This window comes from Vitis vinifera, chromosome 9, assembly GCF_030704535.1.
Source record: "Vitis vinifera cultivar Pinot Noir 40024 chromosome 9, ASM3070453v1".
Lineage (NCBI taxonomy): Eukaryota > Viridiplantae > Streptophyta > Magnoliopsida > Vitales > Vitaceae > Vitis > Vitis vinifera.
In genome coordinates, this window is record NC_081813.1 from 14,271,945 (window position 1) to 14,298,718 (window position 26,774).

Sequence of the window (26,774 nt, forward strand, 5' to 3'; positions counted from 1 at the left end):
TAACCAATGCACAAAAGGAGTAATAGACATAGAAAAATTGAAAACGTATCAACTAGTGCGCAAACAAGACCATCTTCAAGAGGAAATGCACAATGAGAAGTAGACACTAGAAATAGAGAAAAAAACAACAAAAACAGAGCATAATCAAAGGGAATAAATAAACAAACAAGCCTTTGAATGAAGCCTCAATTCATGCTTTATCAACAGGCTAAAAACAAGTGAGAGAACCAAAGTGGTTTTGAAGCATGATATCAAACAATGAGGATGAAACATAGTGAAACTAAAGATGAAACAACAATAGCAAGTCTATAGACAACTTGAAAATCAATAGAAACAACATGTGGCCTCTAATATCCACACATAACCAACAAGCATTCATCAACAAGAGTAGATGAAAGAGAAAGAAAGCAATCATAATTAAGAGGACTCACTTGAGAAGAGATTGTTGGTGGACCCTCTCTTCTCTTCCTCTGGCTCTTTGTTTTTCTTTTTTTTTCTTCCTTTCCATGCTTTCTTTCTACCCAACAAACTCTAACATCAGAATATTGTCCTCTACCTCTCTCTCCCACACACAACAATGTCGAACGTTGTCTCACTCCTACAACCACAAAAGAGAGAAAAAGGTCCTTCACAAAAGGCTAAAAGGGCCTTTTTAAAAGGCTAAGGACAAATGAGATGAGGACACTCCATCCAAACCTAAAAAACTCTCTAAAACCCTAAAAAGAAACCCCCTAGTTGAAATCAAATAAAAAAAAAACTGAGTAAGGGTCCTAATTTAAGGCTCACAACCAAATTAACGAGTTTAGGCTAAACCTAAAGGGCAACTAAAAGCCATGCTAGTATCCATGAAAATCTCCCTAATGGTTTCCAAAACTAGCTCGACAATCAATAACAAGTTTGAGTAATAACAAACCACCAAGGAACATGATGAATGACTAAACAAAAGGATCCTAGGCATGCACTACAAGGGAACACAAAGCGAGAGAAAAATGAATATGAATTGATGTGCTAAAAGACAAAATGGAAGGTCTACAATAAGATGAAGCAAAGATGAATTTTTTTTATTCATTAAATTTAAGGGAGCTTTATCAATTTCAATTACTGGTACATTTCAAAATTTTGGAAAGTGAAACCTAGGGCTTCAATTTGGGATATCCAATTTTATGCCTTCAAAAAACAAATTTGAGTATTTCCAATTATAGACCTTCAAAAAAGAACAAATTTGGGGATTTAAGCCTATTTAGGCTCCACCTAACTATTTCCAACATTGACTTTTGTTTTTTTTATATATATATATTTTTAACATTAAGGGTATTTTAGACTTTATTTGTTAATAATATCCTTCAAAACACGGGTCTTCTGTGAACTTTGGGTCAATTAGAAGCTCCTTTCTACACCTAAGCATGATTGTCCTTTAATTGAACTGTAATCCATGACTATGCCTTCAAAACATAGAAAAATCTAACAAGCTTCAACAAAACATAACTACAACCACTAATACAATCACATGTGCCTTATTAACTAAAGAGAGGTCGGAATAATTCTAACAACTTAACCACCTACCCTACTAGCTCTCTGAACGAAGGCTGCAACTCTGCTGATTTTTTTCACTCGTAAGCTACTTGCTAATTGACAAGCCAACAACTCTCCCTAGTCCCCTTTTCACTCCCATACAATAATTGATAAGCTAAATACATGTTTGGATAGATTTTCTATTTAAATAAAAAAAAATTATAAAGAAATTCTAATAAAAACCTTCTAAAAATTTAAAAATTTAAGAAAGTTTCACAAATCTTGAAGAAGTTATGAACACAGATTCCATTTCATTCATAAAAATTCTTAGATTTTATACAGGATTTTTATTTCTAAAAATGAAAAATAGAGAAGCATTCAATCACCACATGAGTGATGTGTGTAGACCATAGCAAAGCGAAATTGGGAAAAAAAAAATTGTCCTAAAATTCTCAGGGAAAACTCTCCACCTCCATGGTTTTGAAATTTCTGAATCACTCTCAAACAAATACATTCATATATATATTATGTATGTCCACAACTGTATACGCACATCCAGAATGAATTATCTATGTTGAGACCATTGAAGTTAAGAAATTATCTATGCAACACACCGCTATCTCTACCAAGTATCACTTATCGGCACTACAAGAAAAGCTATTACTACATACATATAAATCTTTACACAACCCAAATAACATTTCAATTTCCACCTTCCCCAAGCAACCAATCAGCTCAGAATTCCACAAGCAGCAAAGCTAGCCAAAAATGGTGTTGGTTTCAATGGTGGTGGTGGTGGTGCTCCCCGTCCCAGCAATCATCCGAAACGGATCACGATGCACGATATATCATCTTTGCTCTTTCTTTCCAATGCTTCTGTTGTTAGACGTTTGGCTGCTACTTGAGGATCTTTAATGGATTTCACCATATCAACTGCCTCCTGGTTTTTCATAACCTGTCCACCAGAGCAAACAAAGTATTTCACCATATAAGATCTTCCGACATGTTTAAGTGAGACTCATTAATCATGTCACAAATCAATCAAAACAAAAGAAAATACCGGTCCATGAAATAGACGCTTTGAAGCAATTTCACCTATAAACTTCCATAAATGCCAATCATCTTACAATAGGATTCTACCTATAAATTTCCCATACCACTTTATCAAGGGTATACTGATGCTCAGTTTCACCCTTAGTTTTAAAAGGCGCGCTTAAAGTGTGCCTGGGCTCAAGGCACAACCACTCCCTAGCTATAGCACCTTTTACCAAGACATGCGTCTTGTTAAAGAAGCACGGCTGGTCTATTTTACTTCTTATTTTTAAACACTTTTATTCTTAAAATTTCTAATTGTATATTGAAATTAATATAATTTCATTACATTTTTTTTGTTGAATGTTTCTTTTTAAAATCGTAATTTTTTTATTGATTGGATTGGATTTTGGATCATATTTTATAAAATTGATATGTATACTAGGTCAAGTTTCACTTCACTTAAATGTGTGCCTTGTGTTGTGCCTTGCGCCTAAGTTATATGATACTTTTACACCTTAGGTGCATCTTGTGCCTTTTAAAACTATGGTTTCATCTTTAGAAGAATATGGGTTTGTGGCCTATTCAAACCTCCATGATACTTTATCTTATCAATTCTTTAATTTATCCATAATAATAGCTTTCGTGAGTGTTGACAACATTTTAATTAGGGATATCAGTGCATATGATTTAGTATAGATTTTATTTTGTATGGGAACAGTATAACACCATATGCCTCGGGTATTATATGATGACAAAACAGAAGCTCCTAAACACATCCTCACATGCCCCATGGCTACTAAAAGTCCCAATATAAACCCAATGGCTCCAAGGACTAAAATATCATATTTACAATGTATCAGCCCATTAAAAACATGGAAATATCAATAAAAATATCAACAAAATATTTTATTACAGAAATTTTATAAAAGAAATTATAGGAATTACCATTAAAACATAAAAATTTAAAACAACACGTTCGAGATTGTTAATTTGTACAACAATGCAACATTCGAGTAAAAGCATTTTCAAAATATTATAAAGATGACAAATTTGTAATGTAAAGGTGGGATTAAGCACATGAACCATTATGTATAAGTTGTATATAGATTAGGCAATCTCGTGATCAAAGAGATTTGTTGTAATTGAGTTAGGAAAGTTCTTAATTTAGATGCTAGGATTTTTTGTGTATATATATATGTGTGAGTCTCTGTACAACTCAATTGGCTTTTCTTGCTTGAGAATTGGTTTTAAACCCAGGACTGAAAATTTTGAAATATCCCTAATAAAGACATAAGAAGACTTTATCATTTTGTTATACTATTTTCTCATATTCTCAATAATTCCATGACGTTGTCGATATTCCCCATGTTCCCATTATTTTTATCCTAACAATGTTTTTAGCTAGAAATTCATGAAATATCTCCAATATATCTTCAAAAGTTATATAATTTATCTCAAAATTTTGTAATTTCTTTCCATACAACTAGTGAATATTGATTTGATCTATGTTATTTAACAATAGTCTAAGAAATAAACATTTCATAACACTAGTGTGAAATTGCTTAAACCTTTGGTGAATATATCTGCAAGTTGGCAATCAGTAAATACATAAGGAGTACAGATCAACCCACTATCTAATTTCTCCTTAATAAAATGTATGTCTATCCCCATGTGCTTCGTTCGATCATGTTGCACTAGATTATGTGCAATATTGATTGCAAATTAATTGTCGCAATAAAGTCTCATTAGGTCATCCCAATCTTCAACCATAGGAATTCACAAACTTCTTGGGCCATTGTGGGAAATTCTACTTCTGCGCTAGACCTCATCTCTAAACTTTGTTTCTTGCTTCTCCATGTCACCAGATTCCCACAAAAAAAGGTGCAATACCCAGTAGTTGATCTTCTATCAACCATGGATCCAACATAATTTGCATTTGTATATGTTTCAAGTACTAGTCTCGAGCTTTGTTTAAATAAGATGCTCTTTCCTAGAGACCCCTTAAGGTATTGTAACACTTAATTAGTAGCTTGTAGATGAACCGCTTTTAGACTGTGCATGAACTAGCTAATCACACTCACAACATATGCTATATTCGGTCTCGTGTGAGAGATAAATGAGTCTTCTTACTAAACATTGATACATCTCCCTATCTACCGCAATATCTTCGTCAACCTCTCCAAGCTTATGAGTAGGATCTATTAGTATGCTTGCTTGTTTACACACCAACTTCCCTATTTCCTTGAGGAGGTCCGTTGCATATTTCTACTAAGAAATAAATTCCCTGCTTAGAATGTGCAACTTCAATTCCTAGGAAGTATTTCAACCATCCTAACTCTTTAATATCAAATTCCTTGGTCAAGCATTGCCTCAAAGCTTGTCTCTCCTTTTCATCATTTCTTGTCACAATGATGTCGTCTACATATACCAGAAGAGTTGTAACTCCCCTTGAATCTAAATGCTTAATGAACAACATATAATCTCCCCGACTTTGTGTATTCCATGTTTTTCATCACTTTAGCAAATCTTATAAACCACACCCTTGTAGATTGTTTCAACCCATATAGAGCTTTCTTCAAGTCACACACTTTTTTAATAGCTAGGTCACTTCCAAATCCAAGAGGGACTTTCATATAAATCTCTTCTTCTAAATCTTCATTTAAAAATGCATTTTTGACATCAAACTGATGCAAATCCCAATTATAATTTTTGCTACCAATGATAACAAAATTCTCACTGTGTTCATCTCGGCAACAAGAGCAAGTGTCTCAAGATAATCCATGCCATATGTCTAAGTATATCCTTTAGCCATCAATCCTACCTTGTACCTCTCTAATGTCACATCTCATCTATACTTAACAGTATAGACCCATTTACATCCCAGTAGTCTTTTTCCTGTAGGCAAATCTACCAACTCCCTAGTTTTATTTTTCTCCAAGGCCTCCATTTTTGCATTCATGGCTTGTCTCCAATTTTCATTAGATAAGACTTAGGATAGAGTGATAGGAATATGAATATTATTCAAACTTGTAAGAAAACTCTTATGGGATGGAGACAGCTTTACAAATGATACAACATGGGAAAGTAGATACAAAGAATGTTTAGTGCATTCCTTCGTTCCCTTCTTGATGGCAATAGGGAGGTTTTGGTCTATAGGTTTTTCAGACTAAAGTTTTAACTTAGTTTGTAAGGGAGAATAAGAGATTGTTACCTCATTTCTAGAAGCCAGTTCAAATTCTTGGACTTGTATAAGTTGAGGAACTACAGCTTTCTTCCTCAAGTACACTTTGCTAGTCATTCGATTCTCAGGAGCAGGCTTAATGGATGACTCGGGTTTAGAGGAGGGTATAGATACTGAATCAGACACTTTTAAGAGGGTCAATAGGATTTATGAGAGGTACAAATACTGGATCACACACTTTAAGAGGGTCAATAGGGTCAATGAGAAAAGGATCATTGGAACAGAAGTCTTGATCCTTGTTTTCCTCAATGAAATTCTACCTCCCATAAAGATAAGGAGTGGGAAAATAAGACTCATTTTCGTTGAAAGTAAAGGTGGGACAAAAAAAAAATTTAGATGATGGATGGTACACTTATATCCCTTTTGAGTTGACACATATCCCACAAAAATACATTTGATTGCATTTTCGTTGAAAGTAAAGGTGAGACAAAAAAAAAATTAGATGATGGATGGTAACACTTATATCCCTTTTGAGTTGTCATATATCCCAAAAAAATACATTTGACTACTCTTCTATCCAATTTTCCCCTATTTGGATTGTGAACGTTCACAAAGGGCACACACTCAAATATCTTAGGAATGACTTAAAAGTTTTAAATGATGGTTGTTCAAGCATAAGATGATGGAGCCAAATTTTTTCTTCATTAAAAAGGTGGTGCTCAGAAATAAGAGATAGGGATGATTTGCTTAGTGTCTCAAAGTAGTATAGTCCATTCCATTCTTTAGTAAGTCCAATCATCTTCCACAAATTTTGGTCCTAAAATACACAGTGAGTATGGGAAAAAATCACATTACAACCCAAATATTTTATAAGCTTTTGTACAGAGACAAGATTAGTAGACAACTTTGGACATGAAACACATTTCTAAGTGTAAGTGTAGGACTAATTTGGATATCTCCTACACCTGCAACGGTGGTTAATGAACCATTAGCTATTTTCCCATTGCTTGAAGAAGGGTTATAATTGTGAAATTAGTGTGATGAATGAGTCGTGTGATTTGTGTCACCTGAATATATAACCCATGAATTGACAAACGTTTCATCTGAGACTTTTAATCCAATGGAAATAGGAAACTTACCTGAAAGTGTTAGTGAGGAGGTATCTAAAGGTTTTTCAAGAGTTCTCAACAAAGTTCTCAGTTTTTCAATCTCCTCCTGATCGAGTCCGCCTTGTTCCAGGGATCTTTCTTCAATTGGTTGAATAGAAGATAAGTGTAATTGTGCATTATCCTTTTGTTGCCTTCCATTGTAAGTGGTTATCATTCCTTCAAATTGAGTATGGAAACCTACCTACAACGATCGGAGATGACGGGGACAAGGAGATGACAACAAGGTGCAAGGATGGTAGCAATGGCACAGCGGCGAGGGGTCCTTTTTGCAACCTTTATAGGTTGTGCAAGCTATGCCTAAGATGGCCCGAAGATGATGGCGACATGATCTTAGTGGCAATGTGATCTCAATGTAAGGGTGGGGATGAAAGCAACACTGTGATTTCTCTTGCACTAGTGGCATGATGACATGACGACTTCGGTTGTTTTGTCGTGTTCACGATCTGGGTTTACTGCAACGATTTGACTCAGACAAGAGGGAACTTTAAGGTTGACAATGAAGGTTGACTCTAGCCTTCAACTCGACAATGAAGGCAGAAAAAAAATTCTTTCTTTTCCCAAATTTACGAACCTAAGCTCTAATACCATGTAGAAGAAAGATGGAAGGAATAAAAGGTATTAAATTCTTTTTCCTTAATCTTTTGCCTATACAAAGACTCACATATATACACAAAAAGTCCTAGCACCTAAATTAAGAACTTTCCTAACTCAATTACAACAAATCCCTTTGATCACAGGATTGCCTAATTCTCTCTACAAATCATAACTTCCCTAATTTCATTCTTCCACAGTTTGTGATAAGGGGAAATCAGTGAATGTCCATCTATCAAATTTAGTGGTGAAATAACACTGTTTAACTGTGTATTTAGCAATGGAACCCACTAGGATGCTGCTATCCCCAACAGCTCATGAATTATTAGTGTAAATTAGGTGGACAACTACAAAACTTTCCATGTTATGGAACAGGCATTTAACAACATTTTTTTTTCAATAACAAGGGTCCTAAAGTATTCTGGTTACACGTGAAACATTTCAAGTGATGGAGATGTGTAATTAGGGGGATCTTGTTAACAAAATTATGCAATAAAAAATGAACATGATCAGATGATTTCACACCATATAATTTTCAAAATTATTAGGACCATTAAATGGAACACACTTTCAAAAACAGTCCTATTATTGTAACTGAAAGTGAAACAGACAATTAGTTGTTAGTACAATTTGTTGTCCAATGACTATATATATGACAAGAAACAAATATATGACAAGTTATTCTTTAGCAGCATTTTTTTTTAATATCCTGGCACCAACCTAAATACACAACAAAAATTGACGTCTTGATTGCATGGACAACTCTTTGACTAAAGAATTCCCACCACTCTACATACTATGTTCAATAACAAGATCCATACATCCAGAATCACTGGAGTTTTATCTACATGGTAAAGGGAGAGTAAGGCTCTCCTGCAGGTATCTGATGCCGTTGAGAGTGAAAGGGTAAACTATATTGACTTCCCTTGATGTTTTATTTCCTATTTTCCTTTCTCCCTTTCAGCTTTAGCTCTATTAAAATTTCAAGCTTTGGGATCTGATCATAATCACCACCATCTATGGTAGATACAGTCAATTGTAGCCAAAGAACTCAACTAGTAGAAAGTATAAGCATTTGAATGTGAGGAAATCTATGGTCTCCTCTGCCAGAAAATATCAAAATTGCACTTTCTGTAAGAGCACAGAAAATCTAAGCCCCATAATGGGACAATCCACTTCTTGATTCCAGCAAAGATCCTAACACACAATCCTCAAAAATGTTTCTGCATAAGATTAAGCATGAAGCAGTTGTTCACTCAATTCAAGATGTATGAGTGGATCCCTCCACCATGTCAAAAGACGATGATGATGATCGTCATGCTTGACACTCATGATTTTGATATGTTTAGCTGAATATGAGTACTGCTTGTTGGACTTACCTTTCCGCAGAGGCTTGATAAACTATTGACACCATCACAAAGCAGAAGAAGAGAAGAGATGGCCAGGATACAGATGAGAAGAGCTTGTTTTGTCACTTTCATGGGGTTTCTTTCTGGTGAATTCTAGAAGAGAGAAGTAGGCCAAAGTGAAAAAATGCAGCCAAATAACATGGAGCAATGTTGGAGTTTAGGGGATTGGACCTAATGAGTTTGTTGAATGAAAGTTCTAAGTTGAATATTTCTTATTCTTCATTGTGGTTCTGGAGATTTTAACAAATGCACTAGAACTAAAATGATAAGAGAATCTGGGGGGTTCATAAAGTGGAAATTTCTGGGTTTGTACTTAAGTTCAATTTTTCTTTCAAGTAGCTGAACCAGATCAAACCCCTTTGAAGGAGGAGTTCACTCATCAGAAATTCAAATTCAAAATCAAATTATACCAAACTGCTAATGAGTTTTATTTCTTCACCATAGCAATGGCCCAAGTATGTTGTTGGATGTTCCATTGAAAAGTACTCACTGCCTTCTTTAAACCTTGAGCAATAGAAGGGTGGGTAAGTTTCCATAAAATTCCTCAAATAAGTAATGTTTTATGTACATAGATGCAGTGGCAGAGCCACGTTGCGCCCAGGATGGGCAAATGGCCCCCCTGAAATTTTGGAAGAAATATGAGTAGGAAATAGATTTGATCCCTTGACCTGAGATTTTGAGAAAATTGAATGGCTATCATTAGATTATGCAAACAATTTGGTATCATTTTGCCCCCCCACCCCCCTCAACTTTCTTTCTGGTTTTGCCACTGCTTGGATGATTTCTTAAGTAAGCCAAAGTAAGAATTTTAGCATTTTTGAAATACAAGGGCAGGAAGTTAGCAAGTTTCCACCTAATATTTCATGCATAAAGAAGAGGTCAGTATTAGTGGTCGGCGAGCCAGAGTTATTTCAAAAATCCTAAGGAAGATCCCTTTAAATGTGAGGAACCTCCAGAAAGGCTAGTGAAATTCACACAAATCAACTACATCAAGAGTTTAATATCAACTAGGGATATCAATTTTTTACATGACTACTTAACAATTAAGTTTGAACCAAGTAGTGTTCATATCATAGTTGTACTGAACTACCTAACCCCTTCCTTGCTTAATTCATGAAGGAAATAGATTGTGTTTAAGTAGTTGTTTAAACCAATTAGCTAAATTCTCACATTGGCATAGTCATAACACTACTTGCATATGATCCCATTCAATTCTCATAAGTTTGCTGCAAATTTTTTTTATCATTTTTTAATTTGACGCAGGAGCAATAAAAAACTATGCAACCATCCACTTTCTGTAAACAAGATAGAATTGTGTTACAATTAGAAATTCATCTAGATTAGGTTACCACATATTTAGGTTCTATATTTTGTTTAAGCTTTTATTATTCTAGTTTTCTACTTTATTTTCCCCATCAGGAATGATTCAACTATGATTTGGATTGTTGTTTTATTATATGTAGGATTAGGATTAAATCTATAAAGACCTAGGTTGTAGAAAATTATTCATTCATTAATAAAAATAGTTATTAGAAACTTTCTCTTTTCAACTTATTCTAAGAGTTCTTTTTACTTTTTTTATCCCTTCTTCCCTTGATTGGACATGGTAGAGATTGTAGTGGAAAAGACAGCAAACAAAGATGGCTAAGATAAGGCAAGTGATTGAGGATTTTTAAGAGGCTGTGCAACTGTTTCAATAACATGAACTAAAGGAAGCCATATGCAGAGTCTGGAAGACAATTGTAACCTTTTGGACAAACTGGAAGGTAGTCATTAAAATGAAACTTTTGAAGTAGAAGCCCTTTTCATGATGCTGGACAAGAGATAGCATAGAGCATAGCAGATTGGAAAAAATATCGGTTTGTGCAATTGATTTGAACTAAGGAGGAATTAAAATTGAAGTTATTGATTTCTTTTGGGAAGATGCATGCTGAAGATTATTTGGATTGGCAAGCAATTTTGAAGACCTACTTTTGAGTGGAAACCCAAGAAAGAAAATTGTTATTCGCAAAGATTAAGTTAAAGGGTACTACATGTCAATAGTGGGAGAGAGTTGAAGAGCAGTGTAGACCGACAAGTCAAATTGAAAATCAGCACATGGGAAAACATGGAAACAAAGACTGGAAAATAATTCTTCTTGGTTGATTATGCTATGAAGCTGTATAAGCAGTTCCACTCCTTAAAAACAGAGGCATTTCAGTTGCAGAATACATGTTTTGAGTTTCATAATCTCTCTATTAAAGAGGATGGTTCAAATAAAAGTAATGAACAAATGTCATGTTATTACCTTGCAGGCTTGAATTCATCAATAAGAGATGAGATGGTGGTGGTTTATTTGTTCAACTTAGAAGATTCATCAATAAGAGACGAGATGGTGGTGGTTTATTTGCTCAACTTAGAAGATGTTTTACATATGCCTTAATGGCTAGAAAGAAGTTATGGTGTTGTAGTACAATAAAACCTATATATAGGCGCTTTGGTGCTATGTCACATAAGAATATAGCTGTTTTGGCGTTTTGAGTGAACAAACAGCTAGAAAGGAGTGGGGGCCACCATAATTAGTCGAACTAGTGATAGTATTATTTGAGTTGACAGGAGTGGAAAAGGGAAAGAAATACATAGGTTTAAAATGCAAACAGCCTTGCCACAAGCACTTCAAATGGAACAACACATCACAAACTCATTGTTTCACTAATGGAGATATGCATGTTTACAACCAAGGGTAAACCTAACACTATGAAGATGATGAAGAGCTACCGGAGCCAATATACAAAGAATATGAGGAAAAAGAAGAAGATGTTGATAGTTTTCTAGTACAAGCAGAATCCTTGGTGGTGGGCCAATTAACGACAACAACAACAAAAATTGAAGATTGGAGGCAACATAATATTTTTCACACTTCATGGTTTTAGTGGTGGTAAGGTGCAATTTTCTCTTATTTATTTATTTTTTATTTATTATTTATTTATTTTTTGTTTCTTTTGTAGTGGTAGTAGTGAACACATTGTTTAAAAAAAAGAAAAAGAAAAGAAAAGGCCCTATTGAGAAGTTGTAGTTGCCCATTGAGAAGCACCCCTCGCAAAATTGCACAGTTTCAAAAGGGGGAACAAGGTGCCAATTACTTCCCCCATTATTTAGTGAAGTTCAATACAGGAGAATGTCAATGGGGGCTTGATGTAATGTTGTGTCCATGGATGCTTGTCACATCTATTGGGAAGACCATGATTCTATGACAAAGACAAGACCCATTTATTAACCCTATATTGTCCTTGGTTATGGATAATACCCCCTTAGAGTTCAAGTGAACCTATTGAAAGTTATTTCCACTCAGCTTGCTTCTCCATAACTCGCCTCTTGAGAAAACAGGGAAGGTTCCAATCTAGCCTGAATAAGCTCAAAGGATACACGCAAAGGCCTTGGTAGCAAAAGCTTAAAGAGATCAGAAGAAATATATCATGTCCCATGCAAACTCTATAATTCCCCCTTTATTCTCAAAAATCTTGATATTCCTCTTTGACTATATAACTTAAATCAATATGAGACTAGGCACCTGCTAAAGAACCATACCTCTAGAAAGTCCTTCAAAGCTAATAAAGAAGATGATCATATTAATCATGTTCTTGGGAGGATCCTTGTCAATCCCTGTAAGCAAGCAAGTTGTGCTTAGGCCCAACACTTTTTTTTTTTTTTTTAATAACCAAGGAACCTCCCATGGCTGAACCTTTTCAACTCTCAGTGAGGACCCAAGCCTTAGGGTGTTGACCACACCCACCACAACCAACACCAGGTAATTCAGGGCATTCAACCAATGGTAGGAATCGAACTCGACTGTATGGCTCTACCACACATCCAGCATTCACCCTAACCAACTGAACACCCTGATGGGCTTTAAACCCAACACTACTGAGCAGTGCAAAAATAAATCATTAGCCAGTTCACCACATCCTGAATGCAGACTGCATAGACATGAAATGAGGCTTTGATATGGCCCTATCAACCATAAATATGACTTTTTTTATCAGCCACAAGACATACAAAGGCCTTCATCTTAGGTGCAACTTGCTAGATTTCCAAATAAGGTTAGCTAGAATGGAAATGACAGCATGAACATGTGCCAAAAAACACTCTATTTGAAATCTTTTTGTATTCCCTTTCTTCAAGCAGCTTTTCAATGTTTCTATAAGGAAGTTTTGGGTTTGATGACTCCTTTAATCGTTAGTTTCTTTGTTTAAGAGGTTGTTCAACAGAGGATTTTGATGAGTGGTTAGTCTTTTGTCAACCAATATAACTTTTGTTGAATGTGGAAGGAATCAGCTAATTACATCCTAATCCATTGTGGGAAGGTTTGCATTCTATGGTGTTGAGGATATTATGCTAATTCTATTGAGAAGATTATGCTAATTCTAAATGAGAATTAAGTGTAGATATTTTTGAATGTACTCCTAGAAATCAGAATGTAATTAGGATAGGTCAGTTGTTTTTCCTTATTTAGCTCCACTCAGTCAAACTATATTGTATCATTTAAAGTATTGTACTCATTCAGAAAAGCAAGAAAAACATTTACCAAAGCTTTCTTCCTTGTATCAGAACCCATCTAGGGTTTTTGGAATTTTTTCGTAACTTCAATTTTTTTTTTTGTCTCCTTTTCAAAATGTTTAAAATAACTTTTGAGCTATCTGAAACTTCAGTCAGGCAATTCACAATCCCTAATGATAGCCATAAAATTCAAATCACCTTTCATAAACTCAATGAACATAACTTCCTGTGATGGTCTCAATCTGTGAAGTTCTTTTGCCAAAGGCAAAGAGAAGATAGGACTACTAGATGGCTCTTAGAAGATGCCCAATCCAAAAGACTTAAGTTTCAAGGCTTGGGATGCAGAGAACTCAATGGTCATGTCTTGGTTGATCAACACAACGGAGCCTGATGTCAATCAAGGTTATGTATTCTTTTCTACAGCAAAAGAGATATAAGAAGCAGTGGCACTCACCTACTTTAATCAGTATAATGACTCTCAGGATCATATGATGTGAGAAATAAAGTGCATGAGAGTAAAGGAGGAGGAAGAACAATGACAGCCTACTATAATGCCCTTCATCGACTATGATAAGAGTCAAATATCTATCAGGACTATGTTTGGAAATGTCCAGAAGATAGTGTGAAGTTCAAGCAGAAACTTGAAAAGGAGAGGGCATTTGATTTTTTGGTGGGTCTAAATCCAAACTTGATCGAGTCCATAGTTGAATTCTTGGGGAAAAAACACCACCATATGTCAAACAAGTATAAAATGAGGTTGGAAGGGAAGAGAGTAGATAATCAGTCATGATGGATAGCCCCAACATTGAAAATTCAGCATTAGTTAACATCAAACCTGTGTCCACCCTAACAAGTGGGCAACAAAGTAGTGGAAAAAACATCAATGACAAATATAAGCTATGGTGTAATAATTGCCACAAGTCCCATCATACAAGAGACGTGTACTGAAGGTTACATGGAAAGCCTCAAGGGTGGAGCAAAGGAAACAAAATTCCAAGTAATAACGAATGCGGTCTACAAGTCACAACTCAACCAATTAAGAATCATGCGGTTGTATTATGATAAGAAAGCAGCTATTAACATAACTCACAACCCAGTTCAGCAGAATATAAAAAAAAAAACACGTTGAGATAGATTGACATTTCATCAAGGAAAAGCTAGATAATGATTTGTATATCATTTATCTCAACAAAAGAACAATTGGTATTTCACTAAAGGCCTTCCAAGACAATTATTTCAATCTATAATTAGCAGGTTGGGAATGATACATATTTGAATGAACTTAACGATGATATTATTTTGATTCTATTGAGAAGATAATGTTAGTTCTTCCTGTAAATGAGAATTAATTGTAGTTATTTTTGTAATGTAACCTTAGAAATCAAAATGTAATTAGGATAGGCTAGTTGCTTTTCCTTATTTAGTTCTACTCGGTCAAACTATTTTCTATTATTTAAAGTATCGTACTCATTCAAAAAAGTAAGAAAGAAATTTTCCAAAGCTTTCTTCACATGATATATGTTGTTCTTTTTTCTCGCATTTTATTGGGTGATTCCTTGTTGGATGAAAGACTTGTGGTCCGGTTCGCATGGTAGTTTTATAGGGAATGAGCATTCACGTCTGAACAGTGGCTCTTTTGTGCTTGTTTGGATGCATATGAAAGGAGTATAACCAAAGTTCCATACATGTGTGTGTGTGTGCGCACACAACAATTTTCCCATTACAAGTTACATACTACACAACCTAATCTCCTACTAAGAGAAGAATCTACTTGACCACATCTTGGTTTACTTCTAAAAGGAAATGAATGTTCATCCCTTCTCCAAGCATGTATTGCCATTAAACATTCATAAAACATTGAAAAATCTAAATATTGTATCTCAAGCTTCATTCTTTCATTTCACAAATGTAACACTATCCACAACACCCAAAAGTTTTTATTGCTCAACTGTGTGTTTCCTATTCATACAATGTCAGAGACTAAATTTTAATTTATGATTTTTATCTGTTTCTTGGCAGATCACATAATGATAAAATATATAGTCCAATGCTGCTATAGTACTAACAAGCAAAACAAAGAAAAAGAAAAGGAAGCACTAGCTATGAACTTTACTTCTTACAAACTGTTATCTTCATGATACAGCAACAAAAAGAAGTCAAGAAACTAATGAGTCTAAGGATATTCTGAACCACATGGCAATTCCATCATTCCAAAGTGGAACGACACATTACCATCACATCTTTAACAATCATTATGGTTCCTTAATCTGCTTTCCCTAAAACATTTCTTTTATCCATACATTTAACTGAGGATTCCTTTGGAATTTTCATTACAGTTGTCCATAAAAATTAGGACATTGTGCTAGTTTTTCTCCTCTATTTCTTATGTACATTTTGCTTAGATTTATTTTAATCTAATTTGGATTTGATTTTTTTTTTCTATAAAATCTTCCCACCATCAGTGCATAAATTTATCACTAGGATAAGGTCCAGAAAAAAAAATCAAAAAAATAATAATAATAATTATTGCAACAAAATGCTAAATTTATATCTCAATTATAAAACATAATTAAATATCAATCAACTCTTGCAGAAATAAACTTTCAGTTCAAATGATATTAAGAAAAAATAAACCAATATTGAGCACTTTGGACACTGGAATGGTTTCATTCACATATTGTTTCAAAAAGAACAGTAAATCCATAATCTTGCTTATTCCAATGCGAACATAGAATATAACATGGACAGCTGAGAAAAAAGATGAATGAACAGAGAGGAAACAAAAGACTGTCATCAATAAGTTAGCATAACAACTGACCTTCCATAAGCCATCACTTGCTAATATAACAAACTCTATAGTTGAGTCTATAGGCACATGTCTTACATCAGGCTCCGAACTTAAATGTGCTTTAAGGCTTTGATCCCCAAAAGCACGTGCAACTGCCAATTGGCCATTAACTCGAGGCACATCTCCTGAAATATGAATTATTTGGTATACAATTGCCTTGAATAAATAACCTTATTATCAATCAAATATGGTCCTAATTATTTAAATTAAAGAAATGACCCAGTTGAACATGTACATTGTGCACTAAGATCTACACAAAGAAGTCATTAGCTAAAATTGAATTGATGAGTGGAAGATATTTACCAGCAAGATTAGTCACAAAGCCACCTTGTTTCTCAATTCTTCTTCGTTCACTGTCTGGCTCATGGTCAACAGTTAGCTGATTGGCAGCGCCCCTTTCACAGACGACAGCTCTGGAGTCACCAATGTTTGCTACCCATAAGTCTTTGCCATCAATAACTATTGCAGTTACTGCCGTTGAGCCACCAGGACCTAATTTCATGGAGTTCTCCAGAATATATTTATCAGTGGCACGATATGCATTTTTTATTGCAATCTTGGGGTCATTCCAGAAGTTCGGCTGAGTCAAATGGGTAAAACAAAAATCCAAGATTAGTTTATGATACAAATGATACAAAATACATTGTAAAGAAAGGGAGCTGATACACACAAAGAAAGAACCAAAGTATCCATAACAGTTGTCATCGACAGCAGAATCAGCTAGAACTTATTCTGAGTAGATAAGAACCCTTGCTGCATGGGCAAGGACACAAAGGGATAAATAAATATATTTTCATGCAAAACATACACAGTAATAGTTGCATGAAGATTCCAATTTCCTCCCCCTTCTCCAATTTCTTTTGAATTTGGGGGCAATACAATCTTCATTGTAAGGGTACCACCAAAACTGATAGAACCGACACTTCTGAACTCATTTTTCCTATCATTATCTATCTACCAAACTTTAAAATACACACACACACACACACACAATATAGGTGTAAAAATGACAGTTTGTCTGCATGCACAATTGTTTCTTTTAAGAAAACAATATTTTGCCTAGTAGAAAGAGTAATCATAGTTTGCTAGTGCAAGTGCATGTATGTGGGTTAAAACTGGGCCTCCAACCAAATTCATGGTATGTGCAAACCCAACATGACCAAAGCTCCCTTTAGGGAACTTTGTCATACTAGGCAAGCAGCCACCTGGGTAATTAATCATCTACAAAGTCTAGCTCCCAAAATAAAGAAAAAGGGATGCTCTACTGCTAGGTCACATCCAAACCACTGTATCCTACACATCCTTTCAATAGACTTTCCCTGAATCCTTAAGATTTTAAAAGTCTAGCTCCCAATCATTCAAATGTCTAATGAAACGAGAATTCCAATGTCCCTGTCCCCTAACCCCCCCAATCATCCCAAACATCTACCACCCAAGCCTCCTTTGACGAACCTAAGGCATACAATGAAGGGAAAAAGCACTAGCTAAGGATTCATCCCACACTACTTATCCTTCCAAAACTTCACCCTCCTCCCATCTCTCACTTCAAAGGATACTCTACTGCTAACTAAATCCCAACCCTTCCTAATGGTTTTCCAAACACCAACCTTTTACCCTCTCCTTACTTCATAAGAGCACCAACCCCTCTCCTCCTACCCAAACTTTCCTTGGATGACCATTTTTCAAAAAGCCTCTGTCTTACACATATCTCCAACTCCATTTTCCTAGACACTTCCTTTAGGTAGGAAGGGCTTTAGATAAAAATTCCTCTTACCAGATGGGCCCGCCCCCCACACCTAAAGTCTTTTTGAAGTTTCTCAATCCTCAATCTAACCTTTCTAAGCATGCTAAACAGGGACATGAAGTATATAAGCAAACTAGACAAAGTTCTTTGAATTAAGGCTAGCCTCCCTCGTTTTCCACATGCAAGTCTTTGAATGGAACCCCTATTGGCAATCCTAAATAAGTAGTTGGAAGATTCCCTACCTTACATCCCAACTCAAGAGCCAATTCCTCAACATTAGCCACCCTCCTAATTGGGATCAATTCACTTTTCTCCAATTTAATTTTCATCTTTGAAATAGCTTCAAGCTACATGAGCAACCAACTTAAATGAACCACATATCGTTGAGAGGCCTCACAAAAAATTGTCATCAACAAACAATAGATGGGACACCTCACCTCCTCTTGCCCTTACCTTAAAAACCAACTAACCACAACAACCCACTCCCCCCCCCCCCCCCCCCCAACCCCTTCCTCCTTCTCTCTGGCCTTCTCCAACAAACAATTAAACACCTCCATCACCAAAACAAACAAATAAGGAGAGAAGGATCTCCTTGCCTCAATCCTCTTGAGCTTTGAAAAAGCTAGGGAAGGTTGTTAACAAAAATAGAAAACTTTGCTATTGAGATGCAACATCCATACTTTTAAAAGGCACGATTTAGGCATGCTAGGCAACACGCCACAAAGCTCCGGTGCCTCACCTTACTATAGGCACAGCCCATTGAAAAAGGCACTGCTTAGGCGTCTTTACACCTCACCTCCCCTTGTCCATACCTTAAAACCCAAAAAAACACACATTCTCTAACCTTCTCCAACAAACAAATAAGGAGAGAAAGGATCTCCTTGCCTTAATCCTCTTGAACTTAAAAAAAAACCATGAAGGGGCTTCGTTAACAAGAATAGAAAACTTTGCTATCAAGATGCATCATTCATACTTTTAAAAGGTGTGATTTGGGCGTGCCAAACGCCGCGAAGTTTTGGCGCCTCACCTTACTCCAGGCACAACCTATTGAAGAAAGCATTGTTTAGACTTGATAGGCACTCGCTTTTGACCAAGTGCAAAGCTTCGCAGAGGTGCGCTTATTCCAATTTTTTTTTTCTCCCTTTTTCTTTGCACTCGCCTTCAACTAAGCTTAACACTCTGCAAAGATGAATTCTTCCATTTTTTTCTCCCTTCTTCTCCTTCACGCTCACCATTTTTTCTCTCCCTTTTTCTTAATGCTCGCCTTTGGCTAAGCACAAAGCTTTGCAAAGGTGCACTCCTTCTTATTCTTTGGCCTCACAATCGAGTTGCAACCTAGATTAGGGCCTTTTTTTTATTTTGCTTCACCCCAAAATGTTGTATCTTGGATTCGTTGGGTTTATAAGAAAAAACAAGGGTCAAAATGGCATCATTTTGCCTTGTTTTTTCTTTAAAACCAAACTAGTCCAAAACACAACATTTTGGACTAAAATAAAATAAATAAATAAATCCCTAATTTGAGCTACAACTAGATCATGAGGCCGAAGAGGAGAATTGAGAAAAAGAAGAACTGAAGAAGAAGAAAATGAGGAGGAGTCTGAATTTCTTTGACAGCTCTTTGGTATTTTTCTTTTTTTTTTTTCTTTTTTTCCTTATCCAGCCTCCTGGTTTTCTCATTTGCATTTTTCTTACAAATAAATATTGGTATGAAGACTTTGTTTAATAGGAAAAAAATTTTAAAACACTCTTATATGCATTTTTTTGCCAAATATAATATGGCTTGTTTATTTAGTTTTTTTTTTTTACTTTTCAATTTTTTCTTTTCTTAATTATAATTATTTTATTTTAGTATAGATAATTTGTTTGCAAGGATGAATACTAAAAGTGAAATTCTAGTAGACTTTAATGCAAGTGGAAGGAAAGATCCTAGATGAAAATATGCTCGTTTATCAAAATGAAAATGAATTAAACACTCATGTGTGTTTTCTATGACAAAGTAACAAAAGGAGGCATATCTACAAACATCTTGTTGGTAGATTTAGAAATGCTAAAAATTGTACAAAATGTTTAGAACATGTTAAATAAGAAATTGAAGATTATATAAGTGCAAAAAAAAGTCAAAAAGAACGTATGAATATGGAGTGCCAAAATGTGAATGAAGATTTGTTTGGTTTTCAAGATGAAGATTTTGATAAGAAAATTAATAGTATAATGGGTGTCACTAATATTTCTAGTGGAGGTAGTAACCAAGGGGGAAATAGTGGTAGGACAATGCAATCTTCATTGAAAAGACCAAGACAAAAAGGTCCCATGGATCATTTTTTTCACTTCTAATGTAGAGGTGGTTGTTCAAAATCAAAAGAGTGGAAGGATGAATCAAACTACCATTCAATGAAGAGAAAAAGCTCATATGCTTATCACAAGGTGGATGTACAAGGTTGTTATTTTATTTAATGTAGTAACTTATCCGAGATTTGAACCAATGATTGAGGCTATTGACCAATATGATGGAGGAATGAAGGGACCAAATCTTCATGAGGTAAGAGTTACTAACCTCAAGAAAGACTTAGTTCTTACAAAGGATTTGATGAATCTATATGGTGGGATGGAAAAAAAATAGATGTTCAATTATGTCAAATGGATGGACTGACATGAAAGAAAGAACTTTGGGGAACTTTTTGATTAATTGTTCATGGGGAACCATGTTTATAGAATCTATTGATGCTTCTTCGATGATTAAGATGAGAAAAAAATGTTTGAATTATTTGACAAATAAGTAGAGTGAATCGGTAAAGAAAATGTAATTCAAGTTACAATAGATAATCACTCAAGTTATGTGATGGTAAGTAAGAAATCCTACTTCTTGAAACTTTCATTTAATTTTTAAAATTTTAAATTATTTATCTTAGAACATATATGAATTTGTTATGTGCAATGTCACATAAGGAAGTTGTTGGAATTAAAGCAGCCACATTTGTATTAGAAACCATGTGCCTCACATTACCTTGACTTGATGTTGGAGGATATTAGAAAACTACCAAACATCAAGAGGACATTGGAGAGGGCTATAACAATAAATGACTATATTAATAACCACTCAAAGCTACTCAAAATTCATCAGCCTTTGCAAGTGGTAGGAACTTTTTGAACCCAAAATTCTTCGGTGATAAACCAAAAATGTAGCATGATGCAAATATTATTAGTGATTTATATAAATGCATCTTAAGGCTAGCAAAAGACCCTCTTAAGCAAGAAAAAAATAGTAGGAGACTTTAGTTTGCACACAAACGCCCAAGAACTATTCAGTAATGAATTAACTATTAAGACAAGGAAGAGTGATAGTTTTATTTATTTAAATGATTATATTGTATTTTTTTTCTAAACTAGGCAAACTGTTTCACTAAATTATTAATATCTACACTACAACTGAATGGTGGGCTGCATATGGAACCTCAACTCCAAATTTGCAAAGGTTTGCGATAAAAGTCCTCAACCTAACATGTAGTGCATTAGCTTGTGAACGGAATTGGAGTATCTATGAAAATGTAAGTGACTAAAATAATAACAAGTAATAAAGCCTTGAATGTAACTTAAAACTTTAAAATATATTTATGCACTTATAAATTTTTGTATATTCATAGCAAGAGGATAAATAGATTAGTTCATCAACGTTTGAATGATTTGATGTACATTAAGTATAACCAAGCCTTGAAGAGAAGATACAATTAACATGATACCATTGACCCAATTTTCTTGAAAGATATTGACGATAGCAATGAATGGTCAATATGAAGAATGGAAGATGGAGATCCTCATGGCAGTACACAAGATGATATTGTATTTAATGATGACAATTTGACATGGGATGATGTTGCTAGAGCTACTAGAACTAAGGAGGGTAGGTTTGATATTAGAGCTAGAGCAAGCTCAAGCACAATATCAACACCAAAAGGAAGAGCTTCAAGCTCTAAAACCATGTCTATTCTTTCATTAATAGATGAAGATGAAGAAATGGCTTAATCAACAGAGAAGGAAGATAGAGAAGGCAACACATGTGATGATAGAAATGATGCTTAGTTTATATGCTTAGAGGTGCCTTGCACCTTTTAAAACTATGGCATCATTTAATCTACTCCGACTATTTCTTACCAAACCCCATCTTTCTAAGAAAAGCAATCAAGAAGTCCCAATTAACATAACAATACACATTCTTGATGTTAAGCTTACAAATAATGCCACTTGATCCAGTCTTCAAAAAAGAATCAATAGCTTCATTGGCTATTAAGTGTCGCATCAAGGAACTATCTTCCCTCCACAAACTAATTTTGGAACTCGAACACCACCCTTCCCACCAGCCTCTTCAACCTATTAACCAAGACTTCAACAACAAGCTTGTACAAACCTCCCACCAAACTCATAAGCTTAAAGTCTTTCTGATATTCAGCGCCCCCTTCCTTGGAATTAACATAAAAACATAGCATTCAAACATTTTTGAAACTTCTGTTGGTGATAAAACTCCCTAAAAGGTCCTAACACGTCATATTTTAAAAAATCCCAACTAAATTGTCAAAAAGCCATGGGAAAACCATCTAGGCCTACAGCCTTGTCCTTATTCAAGTTTGACAAGGCCCTAAACACCTCCTCCTCATAGAAAAGTGCATTCAATCCTTCAACTTCTAGATTGTTAAAGGATTTGAAGGACATCCAACTAATGTTAGGCATCTATTCCCCTGGGTCAACCAACAAAAAATTAAAAGCCTAGCCTACCCCATCCTTAATCTCCTACTCCTCAACAAGTCATGCCCCATTGATTTTGATTTTGGCCAAATAATTCCTTCTCTTATACGCATTAGCCATTTCATGAAAAAATTTAATGTCCCTCAACCGAATCTCTCTCAACCTCTATCTCTAAGAGACTTCTTCCAAGGAGGCCCACTTGCAATACTCTTCCTTGCTATCCTTCTAGCTTATGCATCTTCTTTGGAAAGAAAGCTTCTCTTTCCTTGGAATCCCAAAGGCTCAACTAAAAAAGAGTCATCTCCTTCTTTACTAATTGATACATTACCAAAAACCTCTTTGTTCCAAACTTTCAAGTCTGACTTCTACACTTTTAATTTGGAGGCCAAAATGAAGTTGTAAGAACCACTAAAATTATAACTCGTTCACCATCCCTTAAGCAAATCTTTGAATCCCTCCCCCTTCAACCACATATTTTCAAACTTGAAAGGGATACTCATTTCCTTTCACCTTCAACCACATATTTTCAAACTTGAGAGGAATACTCCTTCCACAAATTCTACTACTACTACTACTACAACCACCACCACCACCACCACTACTCTACTACTACCAACACCACCACCATTACTACATTTTATTATTGTTATTATTATTATTATCATCATCATCATATTTTACTTTCATACTTATCTCTAGTAATGAAGACAATTAATCAAAAGAACCATTTTCCTATTATTTCTAAAACCAAGAACAAATCTAGCTAGGAGTTGTATTTTTGAGTTTGTTTTTATTTTCTAATTCAACTTAGTTGATTCACTTATTTTATGTTGAGAATTATATTCCCTTGGTAAGGCAACACCAAAATGTTAGGTAGTTAAGAAGCAACAATTTTATTTATTTAATTTTTTGAAAAAAAAAATTACCAAAATGAGGATGTTATGAAAGATGAATGTGGAAACAAGAAATAATAGAATAAGAAATTAAAACATTCATGCAATGATAGGTAGCAATTTGTCATTAATAAGAAACAAGGTAAATAGAGATCTTTTAATAACTTTCTTTTTCTTTTTCATTTTTTTTTTTTTTTTTTTTTGTTCTTGATTTTTTTCATATACAAATGATGGTTCTTGCATAAGCACCACACAAGAAGTAAATCCTAGCACAAGAAAAGCATACACGGTGAAGCTTAATAAGCAAGAAAAGAAAAGCACAAAAGTCAAGATAGGAAAGACAACACAAGGCCAACTACAAGCAATCAAAATCTTTATTTCTCAGTTGTTAAGCCAAGCTAACTTTATATCCCCTTCCAAACAAAAGACAAGCCACCTCCCCTAAGGATTTATAAGACCAAGTTAACGAACATGGATGATTTTTTGCAACTTGACATTGAGTTGAGAAGGAGATATAAGCCCAAGTACATGATTTCCAAAAGATTGACAAAGAGTACCTGCTTGAAATTGGAATTTGGGAAATTTTGGTTTAATTTGAAAGTTAAAAACAACAAGTTGTGAAGTCTAGATTACATCCATTAAGACATTATTAAGTAGTTAGGTACTTTTAAGTCTTGTTATTAATTTTAGTACTTTTGAATAAGTTAAAAATATTAAATTAGCTATTTTTTTAGAAGCCTCAAAGGTCAATTGAGGTTAAGCTTAAAAAATATTTGGATGTTTGTTGAGTCTACGAATCTATTGATTAGTTATATAAATAATTAGTGCATGAGTTTACTGGGAGGACAAGTTCTTCCAAGAGCCTTTAGAATCTTTAAGGCTATTAAGATGTTCAATGCAAGGTTTAGCTAAGTTATCTAAAGGGAGTTGATTTATAGCGGGTTTTTGAAATGGAGTGAGGTTTTGAAGAAAGATGTCTTGGATTGGAGTGCCCCTATAGGCAGATATCCCTAAGTTTTTAGTATTCTATCTAATAAGGGTCTAGATAGTTTAAGGATTTTGAATGTAAGGAGAAGCATGGGATTTGTAGCTTTTAGGAGTTTCCAAAATCAGGAAGCAGTCAAATTCTTTTTTGATAAATTGTATTGAGCAATGAAAGATTTTTTTTTAGATGGCACAAGTGTGGAAAATTCAATTGAGAGGTTCTAAATAAATCCTATTTTGTTTGCCTATATTGTTCCAAGAATATGTGGGGCTCTATGGATCTCTGTATGTTCTCAATGTGAACAGTAATGAGAGATAAATACCTAAAGCTAAACCATTTACTAAAAAGTGGGTGCAGCCAAAATGGTGTTTCATATGTGCAAGAGGAATGACAAATCAGAGAATCACTTAGAGTGTGTTTGGTAGTGATTTTACGAAATGTTTCAAACCTGTTTAACACTTGAATGATAAAAAATTTTAAGTATTAAAAAGGTTAGAAATGCTTCCTAGAATCACTATCAAATGGGCTCTTAGACTTATTGATGAACTTGATTTTAAAAGCTAAACCATTTACTGAAAAGTGGGTGCATCCAAATTGGTGTTTCATATGTGCAAGAGGAATAGCAAATCTGAGAATCACTTAGACTTATTGATGAACTTGATTTTACACGCTGATCAACTTAGTAGATGTTATACCTCTCGTGTGTGCCTGTCTTCACAATGTAGTAACTAAAAATGTGAATGAAAGATAAATAATATTCAACAACGAAGTAGGAAAAACCAACCATTATAAATAAATAAATAATAGAAAAAATAAAAGGAAGAAAAATAAGGTGGGGTAAGGGTACCTCCTCAAGTATATTATTGAAAAGGTTATCTTTCAAATAACTTGGCACACTGTTACCAAGATGGCCATCAAAGATGGCAAATAATCCAAGTACATGGCTCTTCTTATTTCTGTATTCTGCAACATGGTAGTCCTCCATATCATGACCTGATTTCCCTTCTACCAAGTGGAATCCGTGAGCAACAATGTTACTACATGATTTACATTTCCCTTTTCCAGAGTCTGGAGTAGATGAGTCTAGGCATGTGGCCTTCTGTAATACCAACAAACACAAAAATAAGAAGAAATCATCATGATAAAAATCCAAAAACATTCAAATATTCTTTTCAAACAATTCCAAATCATAGAACTCATACATAAACTAGGCATAAAAATTAGAAAGAAACAAGCGAGCAGTCGTTTGCAAAAATAAAACACCTTGATCTTGTTAAGGAAACTGGTCTTCTTATCCATATCTCAAACATAAACAACAAACTCTGCTTTCTCCTCTTCTTCAGACTTCTTACTTCAGATATCAAGCGAAGAAAAAGAGAAAATACATACACACCCAAGATGGAAACTGTCAGGGACAACCACCCTAAAATTCAAAATAATAAACGAAATACAGATTTTCCTCAGTATGAACTCTGGAAGAACTTATAATCAATAACAAAGAGTAGACGACGATCAAAGCCAGCAATCAATTAAGGGAACGCGGATTGTAATTTTCTATTGCAGGAAAAGAATTGAAGGACAAAAGAAGGGTTTTAGTTGACATAGTCATATAGAGATGGCGGCAGAGTGGAACAATTCCCTGTGGGCTCCACCAACGAACCGACCTTCTTTCTCTTCCCTGCCAAGCTCATTCCTTGAAACTTCCGTCGTTTGTGACTGCAGCCGGTGACGTTGACAAGTTCCAGGTCCACACGCCATAGCCTTTCCAATCAAAATTGGTGACTCAACCACCAATTTATAACTCCTTTTAATCATTTTATTAGATGGAAATTATGAGAAATTTGCTGTCACTATATTTAATATTACAATGGGTATGGGCAAAGGCCACCATGGTATATGTGAAAGTGAGGGATCCATGTAACATACTAACATCTAAAGCTCTTCAAAAAAAATAATTAATTAAATAATTATTAATTATTAATTAAGGAAATCAAGTTATTTTGTTCTTGGAAGAAAAATGCTAGTCATATAATTACTTTTATTATAATTCTCACTATTTTGTTAAGTGTTACATGACGATGATTGGATTTTACCAAATTTTTAAATTTAATATATGAGGACTTTTAATCATATC

The 26,774-nt window shown here is 34.7% G+C and overlaps 1 protein-coding gene across 4 annotated transcripts; it reads right to left on the minus strand.

Moving 5' to 3' along the window:
* Window positions 1-1,990: 1,990 nt before the first annotated feature.
* LOC100258467 (probable protein phosphatase 2C 44) lies at window positions 1,991-26,525 on the minus strand. Of its 4 annotated transcripts, none has more exons than XM_019222309.2 (5): window positions 25,904-26,525; window positions 25,488-25,736; window positions 16,585-16,861; window positions 16,252-16,406; window positions 1,991-2,467 (listed from the first exon to the last, which is right to left on the minus strand). In XM_019222309.2, exons 1-5 carry the CDS (start codon window positions 25,937-25,939, stop codon window positions 2,330-2,332), a joined length of 855 nt encoding a protein of 284 aa, XP_019077854.1. In that variant the 5' UTR covers window positions 25,940-26,525; the 3' UTR covers window positions 1,991-2,329. The 4 variants fall into 4 exon arrangements, with proteins under 4 accessions (XP_019077854.1, XP_002274944.1, XP_059595659.1 ...); XM_002274908.4 differs by having other exon boundaries at window positions 25,488-25,739; XM_059739676.1 differs by having other exon boundaries at window positions 2,373-16,406.
* Window positions 26,526-26,774: the final 249 nt, after the last annotated feature.